This window comes from Orcinus orca, chromosome 1 (genome assembly GCF_937001465.1).
Source record: "Orcinus orca chromosome 1, mOrcOrc1.1, whole genome shotgun sequence".
Classification (NCBI taxonomy): domain Eukaryota; kingdom Metazoa; phylum Chordata; class Mammalia; order Artiodactyla; family Delphinidae; genus Orcinus; species Orcinus orca.
Genome location: NC_064559.1, coordinates 200,616,139 through 200,636,220, shown reverse-complemented (window position 1 = coordinate 200,636,220; position 20,082 = coordinate 200,616,139). Strand labels below are relative to the sequence as shown.

The following is a 20,082-nucleotide window of genomic DNA, read 5'->3' as shown; positions in this document are numbered from 1 at the left end:
GTGGCATGATGAAACTGCATTTTAGGATTATGTTTCCCTTCTGAGAGGTAATAACTTAAATCATACTGGAGGATGTAAAAGGAAAGTTCGGCTTTCTGATAATGTTGTCAGCTTCTTCAGGGGAAGTGTAAAATTATGATATTGGGGACTTCCCTGGTGGCACAGTGGTTAAGAATCCGCCTGCCCATGCAGGGGGCACGGGTTCGAGCCCTGGTCCGGGAAGATCCCACATGCCGCGGAGCAACTAAGCCCGTGTGCCACAACTACTGAGCCTGTGTGCCACAACTACTGAAGCCTGTGTGCCTAGAGCTTATGCTCCAGAGCAAGAGAAGCCACTACAATGAGAAGCCCATGCACTGCAGCAAATAGTAGCCTCCATTCACCACAACTAGAGAAAGGCTGTGCACAACAGCGAAGACCCAATGCAGCCATAAATTTTAAAAAAAAAGAAAAAAATTATGATCTTGGATTGTCAGCATGTAAGAGTGCTATATTTAAAAGTGCTGTGCCCTTCTTTCTAAAATGCCAAATTATAAGTATACATAAGAGTCTGTCAAAAGATTTTCTGATTTATTAATTTATATAAATAACAATTATACATAAATTATAAATTTTAACACTTTTTCTTTTAATCCCCTGGAAAAGAGAACTAAATGGCAAAAGATTACATTAAAAACTAGACACACTTGCAAATGCACAAAATATTTGAATTTATTTTGCCTTCCAGTAAGGAGTGTTTGAAGTCATCTCATTTTTTCACTAAGATCATTTTCACTTAATGAATTAAATTAAAATGAGATCTGTAAAATAGCCATTTTTAGCTACAGTTTTTACTTTAATGAAAATCTCTTAAGATTGGTAAGTTACTTTGATTATCTTAGGTATAATATCCTTTTTTAGAATGTAAAAATGCCTAAAAACTTCTGAGAGTCATTTCAGCTAAGTGTTCCAGGAAGGTAAAAGGCAGTTTATAGTAAATACTATATTTAAAAAGTTAGAGCAATAAAATAATGTGGTAAAAATGTTTGTAAATATTTGCCTCAAAAAAGAAAAATGTGAGTTTAAAAGCCATTTTAAATTAACTCGCAACCCCTCCCCCATACATGCATAATGTAAATTGTTTAAAAATAACAAACAGTTTTTAAAACTATTTTTGGAAAATTATTACTATGCAACAATAACGTTGACTTTATTTTTTTTCAGATATGGCCGTGTGGAAAGTGTCAAAATTCTCCCCAAGAGGGGTTCTGAAGGAGGAGTGGCTGCCTTTGTGGATTTTGTGGACATCAAAAGTGCACAGAAGGCTCACAACTCAGTCAACAAAATGGGAGATAGAGACCTACGCACGGATTATAATGAACCAGGCACCATTCCGAGCGCTGCTCGGGGATTGGATGATACAGTTTCCATAGCATCTCGTAGTAGAGAGGTTTCTGGGTTCAGAGGAGGTGGTGGAGGGCCTGCTTATGGCCCCCCACCATCACTTCATGCACGAGAAGGACGTTATGAGCGGAGACTTGATGGGTAAGTTCCAAGGTTTCTGTAGGCAGGTATTTTGTATTTGATATGGTGAAACAGAAACTCGTATTTAGGGGCCCCAGATGGATTTAAAGTTTTGGGCATTCTCAATGTTTCCTATTTTGGGTTGGAAACGGAAGTGATTTCTATCCCAGTGGCTGGTATCTTATGGAATCATAGAGGATATTTCCTGCAGCTGGTTGGATATCTACTCCTGAGATATAAAGTGGTGGAAGATTTTATATTGCAGCATCATTTTTGGAGTTACCTGTCTTCTAGAATTAATTATTCCTTCTCTTGGATAATGTTAAGTCTTTCCTTGGATATATTCCTTCTACCTGATGGAGCTACTTGGCTACAGATTTTGTGGTTGTACTATATGGAATATTTCTGGAATATTAGAGCCTACAGATTCTTTTAGAATTTGATATCTGCTTCTCAGTTTTCACTACACAAAGTGTACAAACGAATTGGATTGTCACCAAAAAACCTAGCAGACCATATGATTCAACCTCTTGGATTCTACAAACAATACTTTAACCTGGAAATGTGTACTTGGATGAAGAAGAGTGAAGGCAGTGCTTCATTTTTCCATTTTGGATCTACACAGTTTCCATGTTGGAATTATACTCCTTGATGGAATGGGGAAAAATTGAGATGATGGACGTTCCTAAATCCTGGAATATAGCCATTCTTTTCTGTTTGCTGGAATGTATGGGATGTCGTGCAGTCAAGATTCCATTAGCCCAGGAGAAGAGGATTACTATCTTGTTTCTTAAGCAAGTTGCTGTCCAATTAAAGGTACTTTAGCTTTGAACATATGGTGACGATCAGTTGTGGATACAGCAATCAAAATTGACTGTGCTGGATGGCTACAAAGGTGAACTGTTGGCGAGCAACTGTGCCTTCCTCATTTGGTGGAATTGTAGAGGATATTTCCTCTTCTGTCAGCTGCCTGATTCATACTTAGGGCTGGACATTTTTGTGAATGTGGATCAATTTATAATTTTCTGCTATCTCAAGAAAGAAGTCTGGGGGTTTGAGAGTTACAGTTTGTCTGGGACTGCTTGCTTCCAGTGGAATTATTTTGTCTGGTCATTAAGATTTTTTTTTTCCTTGTGGTTCATCTAAATATCATTTGACACCCTTACCCATTAAGAAGGTGGATTACCCCCATAAGAGGGGCCAAAATTGGGGAAGTTATGTTCACAATTCTCTCCCTAGATTTAATTGGGATTATAGGTCGTGTTTCCACACTTGGAAAAGGTTGGTATGTCCTGACCTGTGTATATTAGCCCCTCTCCTAACCCAAGTCAAACTTTCTTTTTTTCCCACTAACTCTAGAATCATTTAGTACTAATAGATGAATCAAAGAATAGCTATTAGATTTCAGCTCTGCTAGCTCTTGTGCCTGCCTTCTATATCTTCCTAATGGTTAAGAACTTTGCATATTTATAAAATATCAGCTGTAGCAGTAATTCTCCTAGAACTATTGCCTGTTGCTTCTGTTATATCATTAATAACAGCTCTTACTGATTAACATTTGATAGGGTACTAATGGAATTATTTATGAAATTTTCTCTTGTCTCAAAGGAACACCTCTTGTTTGTTAGAAGTTGAAATATCTATTCAAATTCCAGAAATAGTGAATAAAAAAGGAGAAAGTCATTTAATATATTTAAGTAGGAAAGATAATACTGAATTTTTGCCATGCCAGTTGCTTTTAATAATAGCAGTAAAAAGAAAAAACAGCCTAGGAGAAGGTATGGTTGCTAAGTGAAATGGTGGGTGAAAATGAAGGTTAGTGGAGAGATTTGGAATCTAAGCACGTATTGGGGACATAGTATTAGTTGTAAGATTTTGCCACATATTCCTTATTGGAGAGATTCTAATTCTTCTATGTCTTTCATAATTCCTTAATCACTTTTGATAGAAGATAGACCCAAAGGTGAGGTTGAGAAGAGACTCAACCTCATGTTTGAGATTCAAGTGAAATTGTCTTTTAGGAACTCTCTTAAGTAGAGAACTTAAGATTTCTTTGTAGGATTGGAATCGGTTTTTAATATTAATACGTAATTGCATGTGTGTAATTGTACATGCAACAGTTTTTGTACTCTTCGATTGACAAGTATTCATGCCCTACAGGAAGATTTTTTAAAGTTAAACCATTGCTAATAGCAGTTTTTAGCGTATCTTAACGGTTTCCCAAGTTGACTTATTTCATCAGAGGCAATTTGAATATAGCTGAACCCTAAGAGAATATATTTCCTGTAACCATTAAGTAATACATTAACACATTGAATCATGGAATAGGCATTTTAAAAATTATGTGGAATTTGATAGCACAAGAAGATAAAATAACCATTATTCTTTAATTAGTTAAGTTCATCATAGAATAGCATGTGGCAGCCCAATATTTTTATATCCCAAGTGGTTTTTTGGTTTGATTTTCTTTTTAAAATTCCATTTTTTTATTAAATGTGATTGTTTGGGCACAACAATTTACATAATTTAGTAATTTTTATAATTACCCAAGAAGTTGAAAGTTAATAAGAAAAAGTTACACTTAACATTTTTTTCTGTACTTCTTTGAAAATGCCCTCCTATTTCTGGGACATGGGCATGCATTGCAATGGGGCTTTCATGTCTGTGTGAGAAATCTATCATGGAAATTTTGCCTGAAATACACTTGCAAAGTAAATAAAGTTTGGTATATATTTTAATCAGATGAAAGTATAGAAAACTTTCATATTAAAATGAAAGTCTCTTCTTGTTCCATTAAATTTAAAATAAAAAGGAGATGGCATATGTATATTTCTGTTTATAAGCCAGAAAATCCCTAATAAAAAGAACAACTGACTTGCAGAACACTAGTCATGAAAGTCCAATATACAGTTACAACAGTGATTTCTCAGCTGTGAAAATAAGTTTTGGAGTCAAGTAAAATGTTAAGCTATTAGTGTTTGCTTACTAAGTAGGTTAATGCTGTTTAGAAAATGACCAGTTGCAAAGACAAAGACAATGCTCAAGTGAATGTTTGCATGACTTGCTTTTAGTTTTGCTTTCCCCTTTCTGATTGATTAAATATTTTTCCCCCCCTCCTAAATGCAGGGCTTCAGATAACAGGGAGCGTGCTTATGAACATAGTGCCTATGGACACCATGAACGGGGGACGGGAGGATTTGATCGGACAAGACATTACGATCAGGATTACTATAGAGATCCTCGCGAGCGGACTTTACAACATGGGCTCTATTATACTTCTCGGAGTCGAAGTCCAAACCGTTTTGATGCTCATGATCCCCGATACGAACCTAGGGCTCGGGAGCAGTTTACACTGCCCAGTGTGGTACACAGGGATATCTACAGGGATGATATTACCCGGGAGGTACGAGGCAGAAGGCCAGAGCGGAATTACCAGCACAGCAGGAGTCGCTCACCACATTCATCCCAGTCTAGAAATCAGTCTCCTCAGAGGCTGGCTAGCCAAGCGTCTAGACCCGCAAGGTCCCCTAGCGGCAGCGGCTCTAGGAGTAGATCCTCCAGTAGTGATTCAATCAGCAGCAGCAGTAGTACCAGCAGTGACAGGTAGGTTAACAGCCTTTTGTTGTAACAGATGAGCTGTTGAATAAATTGTTACAAATTTGCTACTTTCAGTGGTACTGATTTTTAGTATAGTAATATTTTTAAAAGAAAGTAATCTTGGATCATGTATATAATGAATGAAGAAACTTTGATTAGCATTGTGGCCATTGAATTAACCATTCTCCCAAGTACTTAAAGCTAAATGATGATTTGCAAATACTGTTTCATTCTCCAGTTGCTCAACATTAAAATTGCCAAAAAGGAAGAAAAGTAGTAACGTTACTTGTATGAAACAAATCTTGTGCCACGTAATGAACTTTTAAAAGTTCTTAATTTCTTAGGTATATAATACTATTTCTATTATTTGGTTGAAAATTTGTAAAAGCGCTGTTTGGGTAAAGATGTATTGGTGAAATATATTGTTGACATACTTATTATCAATGTATAAATTAACTTATGTATATTTTAACTAATTTTAACATCAAGATGGTAGTCAATTTATAAGCTCAAGTAGGAAAGCTTTCTTTAAATTCAGGTTGTAACTTTGCTGTTCACTAAGGCTGAGTAAGCTCATTTCATTAGTTGGGAATTTTTTTTACAAAGGAGTTTTATTCCAAAGATGAAAATAATAAATTGAAAATAATCTTAACAAGAAACAGCTTAGAAGTTAGGTATATGGGTTTTGAAAAATAATAGATCAAGGTAGACAGTATACTACTTTTACAATCTTTGGACAAGTTACTTAAGCTCTCTAGGACTCAGCTTTCTCATCTTTTATAAGAAACATGCTTCATAAAGTTATTTTGAATATTAAAATGAAGAAATATGTAAAGTGCTTAGCTTGATACCCATATATGTTAAATAAATACAACCTTTAATAACTGCTAGCTATAATTATTACTGCTATTCAGTACTTCACATGTTGATAGTCTTTTGAGTATTTCCCATTTCTAGTGATTGTTATTCAGTCTGTTAATCTCAGATATTCTAGTTTTAAATTTAGGTGGTGTGTATATTATTTATTTATTTATTATTTTTTGTCTGCGTCGGGTCATAGTTTCGGCACGTGGGATCTTTCGTTGCGGCGTGCTGGCTTCTCTCTAGTTGTGTTGCGAGGACTCCAGAGCGCGCAGGCTCAGTAGCTGGGGCATGTGAGGGCTTAGTTGCCCTGAGGCATGTGGGATCCTAGTTCCCCGACCAGGGATCCAACCATCATCCCCTGCATTGCAAGGCCGATTCTTAACCACTGGATCACCAGGGAAGTCCCAGGTGGTGTGTGTTTTAAATTTGCAAGATACAGATTCTTCAACCTGATTAAAAATGCCCAGATTATTTTTCCTTTAGTATTGCCTGTTTAGAATTAATTTAAGGAAAGTAAATGATCATGGAATTGATAAATGGCTCCTTTTAGGCCTCCTAAATTTTCAAATTCAAAATAATAAATGGAAACATTTTATATCTCTATCTAGATATAATTCAAACATTCTAGAAGATGTAGCATATTATAATGAAACAAGCACTTAGTTTAGGAAGTCAGGAGAGTTAGTTTCTGGCTTCAGCTTTGCAGCTCTGTGACATGGGTAAAACCCTTAACTTTTGATTTCATTTGGTATATTATTGAGTTAAATGATTGACAGTATTCATTTGAATTCTATAAACTGATTATAAAATCTTGTCATGATTCACTTTCTTCTACGTAGAATTGTCTAAGTTACTCAAGTTTTTAGTCATTTTCCCCAAACCTACCTCATTAAAGGAATGTCACTGCATTCCACTGGATCAAACCTTTTTGAGAAGTCAACCAACTGTGGAAGTATAGAAGTTAGAGGTGAAACATAATTCACGGCTTTCAGGATGGCATTGTACTTTGGTGGGAGTTACAGTGGTTTGAGATCTGGCCCTTGGCATTGTGGGCTCAGAAGCTTGAACCCAGAGGTGATCTGATGAATTTGATGGAGATAATTCCCTGTTTACATAATCAAAAGAAACAGTTATATGCTTCTGAATATTTACATTTAGAAAGATAACTGCCACAAAGGCAGGATGAGCTTGGAAAATCTACATGGGGACTAAATTACAACCGTAGAGGATATTTTCTCTTCTGTCAGCTGCCTGATCCATACTTAGGGCTGGCAGTTTTTATGATTTAGGGCTGTGAAGGATATGTATTCTTCTCTTCAACAAGAAGAGACGAATTTTAGGCTAGACAGGGAACATTGTGAGCAGAAGGAACAACTTGAAGAGATACGAGTGGGTGGAAGAATGTTTTGAGAACAGCAAATAATTTAGTATGACTTAACCACGCTAATGTTTTTGGGTTTTTTTCTTTATGCAGAGATGAGCCGTTGAAGGATTGAGAAGGGAAATATCTTGTTGAGATCTGCTTTAGGAAGGCATCTGGGGACTTAGAATAGGAAAGACAGAGATTCCAGTTAGGAGACTCTTCCAGTATTTCGGAGAAGACAAACTTGGACAATGAGAGTGCCTAACTTGGGAAGAGCGGAAGGGACATTGTATTAAGAATCAGATTATGTTGATTTATGAAAAACAGCATCAATTTTTTTTGAAGATATGACCAAATGATGGGCCTTTTGGTGTCATCCTGTAAGAACAGGGCCAGGTCTTCCTTTGTGCACATTGCAGAGCCAACCAAGTGTTTTTATTGCCCTTCTCTGAGTATGTGTTCAAATAGTTGAAATACTTAGATACAATTCTTAGCTAATAGGAAGGTAAAAGCAAAATTGATGTAAATAGTTAAAAGATTTGGTCATTATATTGTGATTGAAGCAAGTACAGAGAAATAAAATCCTTTGGTGTTCAGAGTATATCCATTATCCCTGGGTTCATCCCCCCTTTCATCAGATGTCCTCTGTTCCTCTATAATTATATTGATTTTAGAATGTACTATTTTGAGGTGTTATGTCAACTCAGAATGTTTAATGCCCTTTGGAAGAACTAAGTTCTTTTTTGTAATCTCTAAAACTTGATTGTGAAATGGTGACATTCCAAGTCCTTAAAAATGTTTAAAAGCAACATGTAATAGTAGACAAAATATAGCTTGTTTTATCTATAAAAACAAGTTTCTATTCTGTCTGTATGACTGGGAAATTAATCATCCTCCATCCCCCTTAATTGTTACAGCTTTGGTGAACAGATTCCTAGCAGTGCATTTCAAATGACTAAATGTGGGATTGATGAGAGTCTAGTTGTGAAGTCCTTATAAATGATACACTTAATGTTTCTGCCAGACTATTCACAGTATTTAGCTGGTGAGAAGTTCGGGGGAGGAGGGGGGCTTAATGTTACACACTTTCCTGTGTGCAGCCCTGTGCTGCTGTATGTCTGTTTTCTTTCTCTGCCTTGGTCATTTAGGGAGTCCCTTTGCTTTTCAACATAAAAATTTAAATACATAAATTCCACAGAAGCATTTATTTTAAGTCCTTGATTGAAGTTGAACGTATTTTATTTCTGTAGTTCCCTATCAGTTCTTTTTTTCTATCATGTTGTTAAGAATTTGTTTTAATTCAGGCTACAGGAGTTGAAGAATTTATTGAAATTAAATTAGTTCATAATATCCTTTCCTACTATCTTAAAGTAATTTTAATTGAGATTTGTTTCTCCATTGTTTACTTTTTTTTTTTTTTTTTTTTTTTTGCGGTACGCGGGCCTCTCTCTGTTGTGGCCTCTCCTGTTGAGGAGCGCTGGCTCAGCGGCCATGGCTCACGGGCCCAGCCGCTCCGCGGCATGTGGGATCTTCCCGGACCAGGGCACAAACCCGTGTCCCCTGCATCGGCAGGCGGACTCTCAACCACTGCGCCACCAGGGAAGCCCTCCGTTGTTTACTTTGATCACAGCCAAAGATGATTAGGCTGGCTCAGGGTCCCTGAACCTTTTTTTTTTCCGTCTGTGCTGCGCAGCTTGTGGTGGGATCTTAGTTCCCTGACCAGGTATTGAACGCAGACCCTCAGCAGTGAGAGTGCGGAGTCCTAACCACTGGACTGCCATGGAATTCCCTTTTTAAATTTTATTATTATTATTTTTTTGGTCCCTGAATTTAGATGCGGGGGAAAAAATTACATCTTTTCACTAACCTGAAAGTGAATTAAGCATTGCCTCCCATTATATGAAAGTAGATTAGCAGTATGACTGACTTTGTTCTCAGTATAAATACACAGGTAATTTATGATTATTATAGTTGCAGAGATCTCAAAATTGGGCTTATATTAATCATGACTGGGAAATAGTTATTAAACTCAGTGTTAGGTATTGTTATTTAATGTTAATAAAGACATTACTATATCACAAAAATTTAAAACATTTTAATAACTGTCAGTATAATTTGTTTCCATTTAATTCCTATTTATTTTATTTTATGCATTTAGAAACATTATTCTGAAAAGGAGTCCATAGACTTCACCAGATTGCTGAAAAGGGGTCCTGGCTCCTTTGGAGCTGCAGTTAGCCCTTGATTCTATATCCTGTAAAGGTTTACAGAATGAATGAGGGGAAATGGATGAAAAAGTAATGGGAGGGAGTTGAGATTTGGATAATCCAAAACCTTTTCTTATTTTATCCCTTCCCCCTCAGTAGATTACTTCCCTAAATCTTCTTTCAGTTTAGATAAAGTTAACTTTTTTTTGGAGGGGGGGGGGCCCTGCTGTGAGTTATGTGGCATCTTAGCTCCCCGACCAGGGATATCGAACCTGCGCCCACTACATTGGAAGTGCGGAGTCTTAACCACTGGATCGTCTGGGAAGTCCTAAAGTTAACTTTTGAGTTTATATTCAGCCATCTATTTGTTTAACATATATTGCTTATTTTTTGCACCAAATTTATGAAATAAAATAGCTGGTTGTATGGAGTCCCAAAAATAGAGCCAGTTTGGATTAAACATTGGCTGTGGCTAATCCAAAACAAAATCTACATATGTCTAATTAAGAGTTAACATGTAATTAAATTAACCTGGGCGTCTATGGCTAGGTGCATCTTTACAGTTTTATCAAAGGCAACCCCATCTTCTGCCCCCTTAAAAATTTTGGAGGTGTCTTGTCAGCCTTTTCTTTTTGTTCCTCTGAATCCTTTTGGTTTGTCTAAAGAAGAATATGTCAAGTAACTATAGACTTTCATTCTTTCTAATCACAGAAATAGGCATTTAGTTGGAAACGCTTAAAATAAATGTAGTAGGAGTAAGCACAGAAAAACTACATGAAAATAACTGTAGTGGGTGACATCTCATTGTCTCTTGTCTCTGTGGCTTTCAGTAAGCCCTGTGGCCTTAAATTGTGCTTAGTTTACCTGTTTGAAAAAATCAGAATTTTAGAGCAAGCTTTCTTCTTAAGTAGATTTTAAGAATTGAAATAAGTTGGTTTAAAAACTGTATGTAGGGAGTTCCCTGGTGGTCCAGTGGTTAGGACTCCATGCTTTCACTGCCCAGGGCCTGGGTTCATAAGTTGGAATATATAAGGAAGAAGCTTGGAGACAGGAAGTGGGAGAAAAAGACACACATACAGTATCAGTTCCAGGACAGGAAAACTAGCATGTGAAATAGTCTTTGTGGTGTTTGTTTAATGTAATAAGAAAAGCCTATAGACCTGCAGGCAATCAGACTTTTCAACTCTGATGCCGTATTAAGATAACGGCATGCTTTATGCCCGTCTCTTGTCCAGTATATTAGCTTTGCATTAGACAATTACTTTTTATTGAAAGGGAAATGAAAAGTATTTCTTATTGCTGGTATTATTTGTAGAACTTGTTTGTATATTTTATATGTTTTGAGTAAAATATATCAGGGCTTCCCTGGTGGCGCAGTGGTTGAGGGACTGCCTGTCGATGCAGGGGACACGGGTTCGTGCCCCGGTCCGGGAAGATCCCACATGCCGCGGAGCAGTTAGGCCCGTGAGCCATGGCCGCTGAGCCTGCGTGTCTGGAGCCTGTGCTCCGCAACGGGAGAGGCCACAACAGTGAGAGGCCCGCACACTGCAAAAATAAATAAATAAATAAATTAAATATATCAAATGTTGTCTATAACCGTATTAATTTTTTTCTGTTAGACAATATAAGAATATTTTACCTGAATTATAGTTAAATAGTAATTAGAATATTGACCAAATTCTGGATTTTTACAACAGTTAAAAGTTAAAAGGGAATGTGACCCTTTTAACTAAATAAGGATTAACACGACGACAGTCCCTAATCTTTTTCGTTTTTAACAAAGACCAATTCTACTAATCATTTTGTGAATGATCTAGACGTTTTATTTTTATTTATTTTTGGCTGCATTGGGTCTTTGTTGCTGCGGGCAGGCTTTCTCTAGTTGCGGTGAGCAGGGGCTGCTCTTCATTGTGGTGCGCAGCCTCTCATTGCAGTGGCTTCTCTTGTTGCAGAGCACGGGCTCTAGGGTGTGCGGGTTTCAGTAGTTGTGGCGTGTGGGCTCAGTAGTTGTGGTGCACGGGTTTAGTTGCTCCGCGGCTTGTGGGATCTTCCCCGACCAGGGATCGAACCCGTGTCCCCTGCATTGGCAGGAGGATTCTTAACCACTGCGCCACCAGGGAAGTCCTGATCTAGATGTTTTAGATTTCTTAGAGGGGGAATTTTATTCAAATATCCTTTTGTCTGATTTCATGAGGAAGTTTTGCAGTTCATTTAGTTTATGAGAGAGGACCTCCTTTCAAATTCATATAGAAAAATTTTCAAAATTGCTGTCATTCTGAAGCTTTGTGGAAGAACATGGATGAAGCTGAAAATGTAGTTCCCAGTGGTTATTGGATAAGGTTGCAATGCATGTATCAGAGTGATAGTGACAGTGTACTTTCCATTTCTCTTAAAGTCTGCTTATTTAGAATGTTGATTGGGGGAAGGAATGCTCATTTTATTACCTGGCTGTATAATTTGTTATGATATATATTACGTGCTAGAACCTGTCAGATATGGCACCAGTTTTAACAAATACATATATGAAGTAAGAGTCAGTTTCTTAAAGTTGTTAAAGGAGTTAATAATTAGTGGCTTTTTTGGTGATCATTGCAGTGCTTACTCATAAAAACACATTTGTCTGAAGTTTTATCATCAGAGGTGATCTTATCTATAATAATGAATAGTAGATAATTTCTGTTTAGCCGTGTGTGCTTTGAAGAGAAATACACCCCCCATATATATTAATGTATACATAAATTTTTATTTTTATTTATTTATTTGGCTGCACCGCACGGCATGTGGGATCTTAGCTCCCCGACCGGGGATCGAACCCGTGCCCCCTGCATTGGAAGCGTGAGTCTTAACCACTGGACCTCCAGGGAAGTCCCTATTTTTATTTTTATTTTATTGGTAGTATTCTTTTCCATTCTCATCAGTGGCAGGCAAAATGAAGAGCCCATATTTTGGAAACAACATTCCTTTGTAGGCTACTGTATAGTTTGTTACTGGGCAGTAAGCTACACACTTCTGCCTTTTGGGGTCATGTTAGCCAGCCAAGCCTTTTTTTGTGCTAAATATGGAAAATGGAAGTGTTTGCTTTCTAATTGCTCTGGTGGGCTTAACTTTCATTATAGAGATTTATAAATCAGACTAGTTCCTTTCTGGTTTTCCTTTTTTGTCAAGTACAGCATTTCAGTAAGGCTTTTGAGAGGTGTAGTTGTTGCCAGTTTTAGCATTCTGTGCGGAATGGGCAGTTGGCTTCAGAAACAAGTGCGGGACTGACCCATATTTGCTGTACTGGGAACCTTGCTTTCATTTCGAGCCTCTGCTGCTAGGGAAATGAGAATGAGGTAGGCTTAGATCTGAGAATAAATGAGGAGAGTTCATTGTGCGCAGCCTGAGCAGCCAGTGCCTCTGAATATGGTGGGGAAAGCTAGGAACTGCTTGTTTGTGACTGAAACCAGACTAAACTGGAATCATCCAGTTTGAGTTGGCTGCTTGCCACCTCCCAGAGGCTTCCTTATTTTGCCAGAGTTTTTGCCTGGCCCTCAGCCCAGGGAGTGGGGCTTGCGCACTGTGACCGGCTGCTTAGGGGAGTAGAGGCTGTGAAGTGGGTGCCAGTTAACCTGGGTTTGTTCATGGGAAGGAGGCACTTCAAATAAAGGATTGAGGAGCCGAAGGCTGGGAAGCTGGTGTGAATGCTACTATTTTCAGTGCATCTTTCCCTTATTACTCCCTTGCTTTAACTGTAACTTTCTGTCTTATGCCCCTTAGAAACTAAGGCTTGAAAAACAGCTTCTGTCATGCTGCTGCTTGGGTACATCACAGCATGGTCTGCGTTTAGTATTAAAGAATTTATTACCAAAAAATTAATTAATTACCAAAGTTCCCCAGGAACTTGCTTTTAGTTGTTAGTCTGTTTCCAGTAAAGAACTCTCTCCCATGCCCCTTTTCATTCTTTCCGCTGGGGTTGTGCTGGAGTTTATTTTGGTTTGATTGATTGTTAGGTGGAAGGAATGAAAATAGGTTTCTGGGGTAAACTTGTGACTTGGTATCTTGTGAGTTTTAATTTAACCTTGAAGTAAATTTTTAAAATGTTGCCTTAAAAATTAACAAAAAGTAATTCACATTAAAGTCCTAAACAACAAACTTTAAAATTAAAAATGCTATGCTAGATTGTATTTGATTTAGAAGCAAACTCTTTAAAAAATGCTTAAATTGGCATATTTTTAGTGTCATGACTGCTTTGTGCATAGCCTCTCTGTCAGCTTTCCTCTTTGACAAGGGAGTTAAACGTGGCCTAATTCCTGATCAGAGAACACTCGGAAGTCACTAAGAAATATTAAAGCCACAAATAAAGGGGTACATTTATTTTTGTCTTTATCAGCGCCAGGGCTATATAGAAAATGTAAGTTCCTATAACCTTGCTTATGTATTAAACTTTTGGAATGACATTGAAACCTCTGTTAGTCTTTTTTACTTACAGCGAAAGTTTGCTCAGAGCAGTTTCAGAGACCTTGTTATTCTCTTTTATCCTTTTTGGGTTGTTTTCACTTGGAGGCCTTCTATGGTAATTCTCAGAAGTCATGGTATAATTTTACCCTGCCCTGAACAAAGGGATCATCCATGCACAGAACTAAAGGAAAATGTGGTGTTCTCATTTTAAAATAAACATTAGCATTTTCTGAAGCTCAGAATTAGCCAAGATTTCATTACCCACACCCTCTCCTTAATTTTTTTTAAAAAATCTGTGTCTTAGACTACAACCTAAGTGCTTGCCTTTATCTATAAAGGGTAGGTGGGTTTTTTTGTGTTTTTTTTTGCAGTACGTGGGCCTCTCACTGCCATGGCCTCTCCCGTTGTAGAGCACAGGCTCCGGATGCGCGGCCTCAGCGGCCATGGCTCACGGGCCCAGCCGCTCCGCGGCATGTGGGATCTTCCCAGACCAGGGCACGAACCTGTGTCCCCCGCATCGGCAGGCGGACTCTCGACCACTGCGCCACCAGGGAAGCCCTAAAGGATAGTTTTGTGATTGCTTCTCCTATGAGAAAATGGAAAGAGCACCCTCTGATAATTTATTTACTTAAATTATTAGTCATTACTTAATCTAAATGCTGTTAGGGTTTCCTGCTGCTACAAATTGTATAAAGTCATTTCTGTGGAATGTCTTCCTAAAAGTCTACTTTGTAGGATGAATGAACTTCCTCTTTCCAGGTAGACAAGATAGTGAAATATATTTTAAAATTAACTTTGCAAAACAGAGTTGGTTTTTCCTAAGAATCTGAGTTACACTCTTTTTAATTTAATTAATTAATTTATTATTTATTTATTTGGCTGCGTTGGGTCTTAGTTGCGGCACATGGGATCTTTCATTGTGGCTTGTGGGCTTCTCTCTAGTTGTGATGCATGGGCTCCAGAGTGCACGGGCTCAGTAGTTGTGGCATGAGGGCTCTCTAGTTGTGGCACATGAGCTCAGTAGTTGTGGCACCTGAGCTTAGTTGCGGTATGTGGGATCTTATTTCCCCAACCAGGGATCGAACCTGGGCCCCCTGCATTGGGAGCTTGGAATCCTAACCACTGGACCACCAGGGAGGTTCCTAACATGGTCTCTTATTTAAGGCTGATATGCTTGTTTATTGGGGAGCTTTCTGGTTCTAGAACTAGGTTGTCCAGTACTGTATCCACTAGCCACATGTGGCTGTTGAGCGCTTGAAATTTGGCTAGTCTGTGCACCAGTACTGATCCACACTATAACATGGATGAACCTCAAAAAAATGCTTAGTGAAAGAAGATGGTACGAATCATATGATTCTCTTTATGTAGAATGTCCAGAATAGGTAATTACAGAGACAGAAAGTAGATTAGTGGTTACCAAGGCTGAGGATGGAAGAGAATGGAGAGTGCTGCTAATAGGTATGAGGTTTCTTTCTGGGGCAATGCAGATGTACCAAAGTTACATTATGGTGATGATTGCATAATTCCATAAATATACTAAAAACTACTGTATACTTTTATTTATTTTTTGCTGTATGCGGGCCTCTCACTGTTGTGGCCTCTCCCGTTGTGGAGCACAGGCTCCGGACGCGCAGCCTCAGTGGCCATGGCTCACGGGCCCAGCCACTCCGTGGCATGTGGGATCTTCCCAGACCGGGGCACGAACCCGCGTCCCCTGCATCGGCAGGCGGACTCTCAACCACTGCGCCACCAGGGAAGCCCCTTTTTTATTTACTTTTTATATTTTTTAAAATTTTATTTATTTTTGGCTGCGTCAGGTCTTTGTTGCTGTGCGTGGGCTTTCTCTAGTTGCAGCGAGCAGGGGCTACTCTTCATTGTGGTGCGTGGGCTTCTCATTGCGGTGGCTTCTCTTGTTGCGGAGCATGGGCTCTAGGCGCATGGGCTTCAGTAGTTGTGGCACGCGGGCTCAGTAGTTGTGGCTCACAGGCTCTAGAGTGCATGGGCTTCAGTAGTTGTGGCACTTGGGCTTAGTTGCTCCGCGGCGTGTGGGATCTTCCTGGACCAGGGATTGAACCTCTGTGCCCTACATTGGCAGGATTCTTAACCACTGTGCCACCAGGGAAGCCCCAGTAGAACTATTTTTAAAAATACAGAATTTTGATGATATAGCACAGAAAAAAAAGTATTACTGGTTTTTATGTTGAAATAATATTTCAAGTATATTACATTAAATAAAATACGTTATTAAATTTCACCTGTTCTTACTTTTTACATTTAATTTATTTTGGCTGTGCCGGATCTTAGTGCAGCACTTGCGATCTTCGTTGCGGCATGTTTAGTTGCGGCATGTGGACCTCTTAGTTGCGGCATGTGGACCTCTTAGTTGCAGCATGTATGTGGGATCTAGTTCCCCGACCAGGGATTGAACCCTGGCCCCTGCATTGGGAATCCAGACTCTCACCCACTGGACCACCAGTGGGTAAAAGTCCCTTACTTTTTGAAGTGTGGCTATTTAAAAATTTTAAATTACATTTTTGACTTCTATTAAATTTCTGTTGGACAGCACAGAATAGAAATGAGCTCTGTCAAAATAGAATGTCATGGAGTAATTTGTGTGTCCATTTACTGCTTTTCATTTTGTTTAAAGAATAGAGTCCACTATTTTATTCTCAACACCCTTCTACTCTTTTGAAATTATGGATTAATGGAAAAAGTTCTTGGGACTTGTAAGCTTAAAATATATATTGAACTATTTTGCAGATTCTGTCTTTAACAAATTTAGGATTGGTCAGGCTAAAATATTAAAATGCATGTTGATTTCCAGGGTGGCCAAGGGAATGTCTCAGCTGTTGAAAAACTTTAATATTTAAGTCCCCAAATAAATTAGTTTAATCCCCCAAGAAGAAAATTAAGTCATCTTAACCAGAGTAATTTTTTTTAATTAAAAAAAAAAACCACACACACAACCCCTTAATCTGAAGGTAATTTTGAAGCGATGGCTAATACTTTTGATAGAGGTTTAAAATGTGTCTATTAACAGGTATGGAGTTCTGGTGTTGGAATTAGAATAAGACACACATTTTATAGATGCTCGTCTTGCTTCTAGATATGATTTATGTAACCACACCTGGGGAGTTCCATGGTTCTTTGAATGTTATTTTTGATTGTGTGGGGAGGGGCACAGTAGCTTCCTGAATGTGCTGTGTCATGGTGGTTGGAGCCATTTGGAGTGTAGCTTTGTGTTTGTTTCCACTGGAAGAAACTGCAGAGGAGTTAAGTAGAAGGACTTTAGGTTGGAGTTTCTTAGTGAGTAATTTGAAGTCATTTATAAATAATTAAACAAGTGCATCAAACAGTGGGTGGCTTTAGGCTTCCTGGTGGGGAGTTAGGTGCCCTTCTAACCTCTTGAGTATGGAGCTGCCTTAACAAAGAGTTCAGAAGTGGGAAATAGCAAACTTTTTTATTCTGGATAGTAAGGAGATGTAATTAGCACCAAAGTTAAATTGGAAAAAGGCAAAACCCAAAGTTCAAATTTACTTGCAGGTTTGGTAAAGGCTACGGCATTTGTACATAACCGTTTGGAACTTAACAACAACGACAACAGAACGGTTTCACATGATCTGTATGCTTTCTTGGTTTATGCCTTTTAAACCATTTAGTTGTTCATATAAGAAATATATCTAGTTTTTATACTGCATGTGGTTAAGGAAGTAAGAAATCCCGCTGTTACAATTAACAGTTTAGATTTCTCCTGAGTTTGTCCCTTGAGTGAGGCATCCATCCCGTGGATGTTCTAAGGGCTTTGCTGCCATACAGAAAGATTTCTTGTTCCTTAGGCAGGTGTGTTATATCTGCTTATTACTTGTAGGGCGCCTGCATGTTTGATGGTTTTTGCTTTGAGTTACCTGAGTAGCATGTTTTGTGAGTCTTAAGGGATTGCCAAGAATGTAATGACACTGCAGGCCTAGGCTCTTTGGAATTTAAGACAGAAGTACTCTTGGCCCTGAGGGCTGTGTTTTGGACACAGAATATGTAGAAAAATAATTTTTTCACTTTATCCTCTGTGAATTTTGTACTTAGCAGAATCTGTCAGTAGCAGAATCTGATCACATATCTGCCCCCAAAAACCTGTTTTAAAAAAAAAATGGTAAGCTGCACTTTGTGACTAGGTCTCTGCTAACCCATCATCTTATAACTCTTAAAGTTAACTAGGGAATTTTTTAGAGTCCCATAAAGCCCACCAGCAAATACGCCCTGCGATTCTTAGTGACAGATTTATAAGAGCATAGCCGCTTTCCATTTTTGCTATTGTTATTAGAATACTTAGATTTGAAACCACGAAATTATGCTTTTAATGCCAAAAGCTTGTAAGCCTTCAATTTTTAAAAAATTGTGGTAAAAATATACATAATGTGAAATTACCATTTTAACTATATATATATTTTAAAATTAGGTCTAAGTTTCCGTGTTTTTTAAAATAATTTATTTTATTTATTTATTTATTTTTGGCTGCGTTGGGTCTTCGTTGCTGTGCGCGGGCTTTCTCTAGTTGTGGTGAGCGGGGGCTACTCTTCATTGCGGTGCTTGGGCTTCTCATTGCAGTGGCTTCTCTTGTTGTGGAACACGGGCTATAGGCATGTGGGCTCAGTAGTTGTGGTGCACAGGCTTAGTTGCTCTGCGGCATGTGGGATCCTCCCGGACCAGGGCTCGAACCCGTGCGCCCTGCGTTGGCAGGTGGATTCTTAACCACTTCACCACCAGGGAAGTCCTGTCTTCCTTTTTAAGACTGAAAAATATTCCTTCAGGCTTTTTTTGGGGTAACCTTTAATTATCCAGCAGTCATCCTATAGATAAACTATTTCCATATTCCTTTTAATTCTACTAAAAATAGTAGTAAGCTTAAAAACATTAACTTGTAGCTGTAATTGCATCCCAAAGAGTTACTTGTGCATAACCACACATAGTATATTTACACTTAATTTTAAATAGTATTTTCCACTAAAATAAGGTGCTCTTTAAAAACCTGTCTTTAATGATTTTGTTTTTTCCTTCATTTATGTAAACTATTGGACTTTAGAATAGGAAGATAAATAAAACCAATTATTTTAATTACTGTGGTTGAATTTACCACCACTTTAGTGACCATGAACACTGAACATGTTTAATCTTACCTGCCTATAAAATGGAGCCAGTACCTGTCTAAGGTTTAGGCATGCTTGATATTTATAAATGCTCACAGGGGAAGGCCACTAGAACTCAAGAAAAGTTAATTTTTGAGGTCTAGATTTTCTGTTATACTTAGAAATCCTTAGGAAATAAATTATTTTTTTTATATCAGCAATAAAAACTGATTGCAGTGAAAGGAAAAAATACTGCTGGTGGATTATGGCTCTCTTTCTGCTTCTACCTGTTTCTATTAAGAGAAGACTTATACACACACACTTAGGAATATTACTCAGCCATAAAAAAAGAATGAAATAATGCCACTTGCAGCAATGTGGATGGACCTAGAGATTACTATACTAAGCAAAGTAAGTCGGAGAGAGAAAGACAAATATCTTATATTACTTATGTGTAGCATCTAAAAAGATGATACGAGTGAACTTACAAAACAGAAATAGACTCACAGACATAGAAACAAGCTTATGGCTACCAAAGGGTAAAGGAGGGGGGAGGGATAAATTAGGAGTTTGGGATTAACAGATACACACTACTGTATATAAAATAGATAAACAATAGGACCTACTGTATAGCACAGGGAACTATATTCAATATCTTATAGTAACCTATAGTGGAAGAGAATCTGAAAAGGAGAATATAAATAACTGAGTCACTTTGCTGTACACCTGAATCTAACACAACATTGTAAATCAATTATACTTCAATTAGAAAAAACAGATAAATGATGGAAAAAACTAGGAGAAAAAAACTTCCTCTGTTGTCAGTTTCACTCTATTAATTTATTTAGTCATAATTTTTTAAATCAGATCTTTTCCCATTAGAAGTCTTTGTGGTTTCTAATGATAGAAGAAGAAATATGTGGACCAAAACAAAATTGAAGTTAAAATATTGGTTCCATAATTTAAAAAATGCATTTTCACTGTTTACTAT

General features: G+C 38.0%; 1 protein-coding gene across 6 annotated transcripts in view; it reads left to right on the top strand.

Annotated features, from left to right (window-relative positions):
* SPEN (spen family transcriptional repressor) overlaps positions 1–20,082 on the top strand; it is a 93,936-nt gene that overhangs the window by 34,740 nt on the left and 39,114 nt on the right. For 4 of the 6 annotated variants that reach the window (XM_012534029.3, XM_033433027.2, XM_033433026.2 and 1 more), the window contains exons 2-3: positions 1,204–1,524; positions 4,630–5,106. In XM_012534029.3, the coding sequence (XP_012389483.1) occupies positions 1,325–1,524; positions 4,630–5,106 (677 nt within the window). In that variant the 5' untranslated portion in view covers positions 1,204–1,324. The other 2 variants (XM_033433030.2, XM_033433029.2) reach the window with 2 other exon arrangements.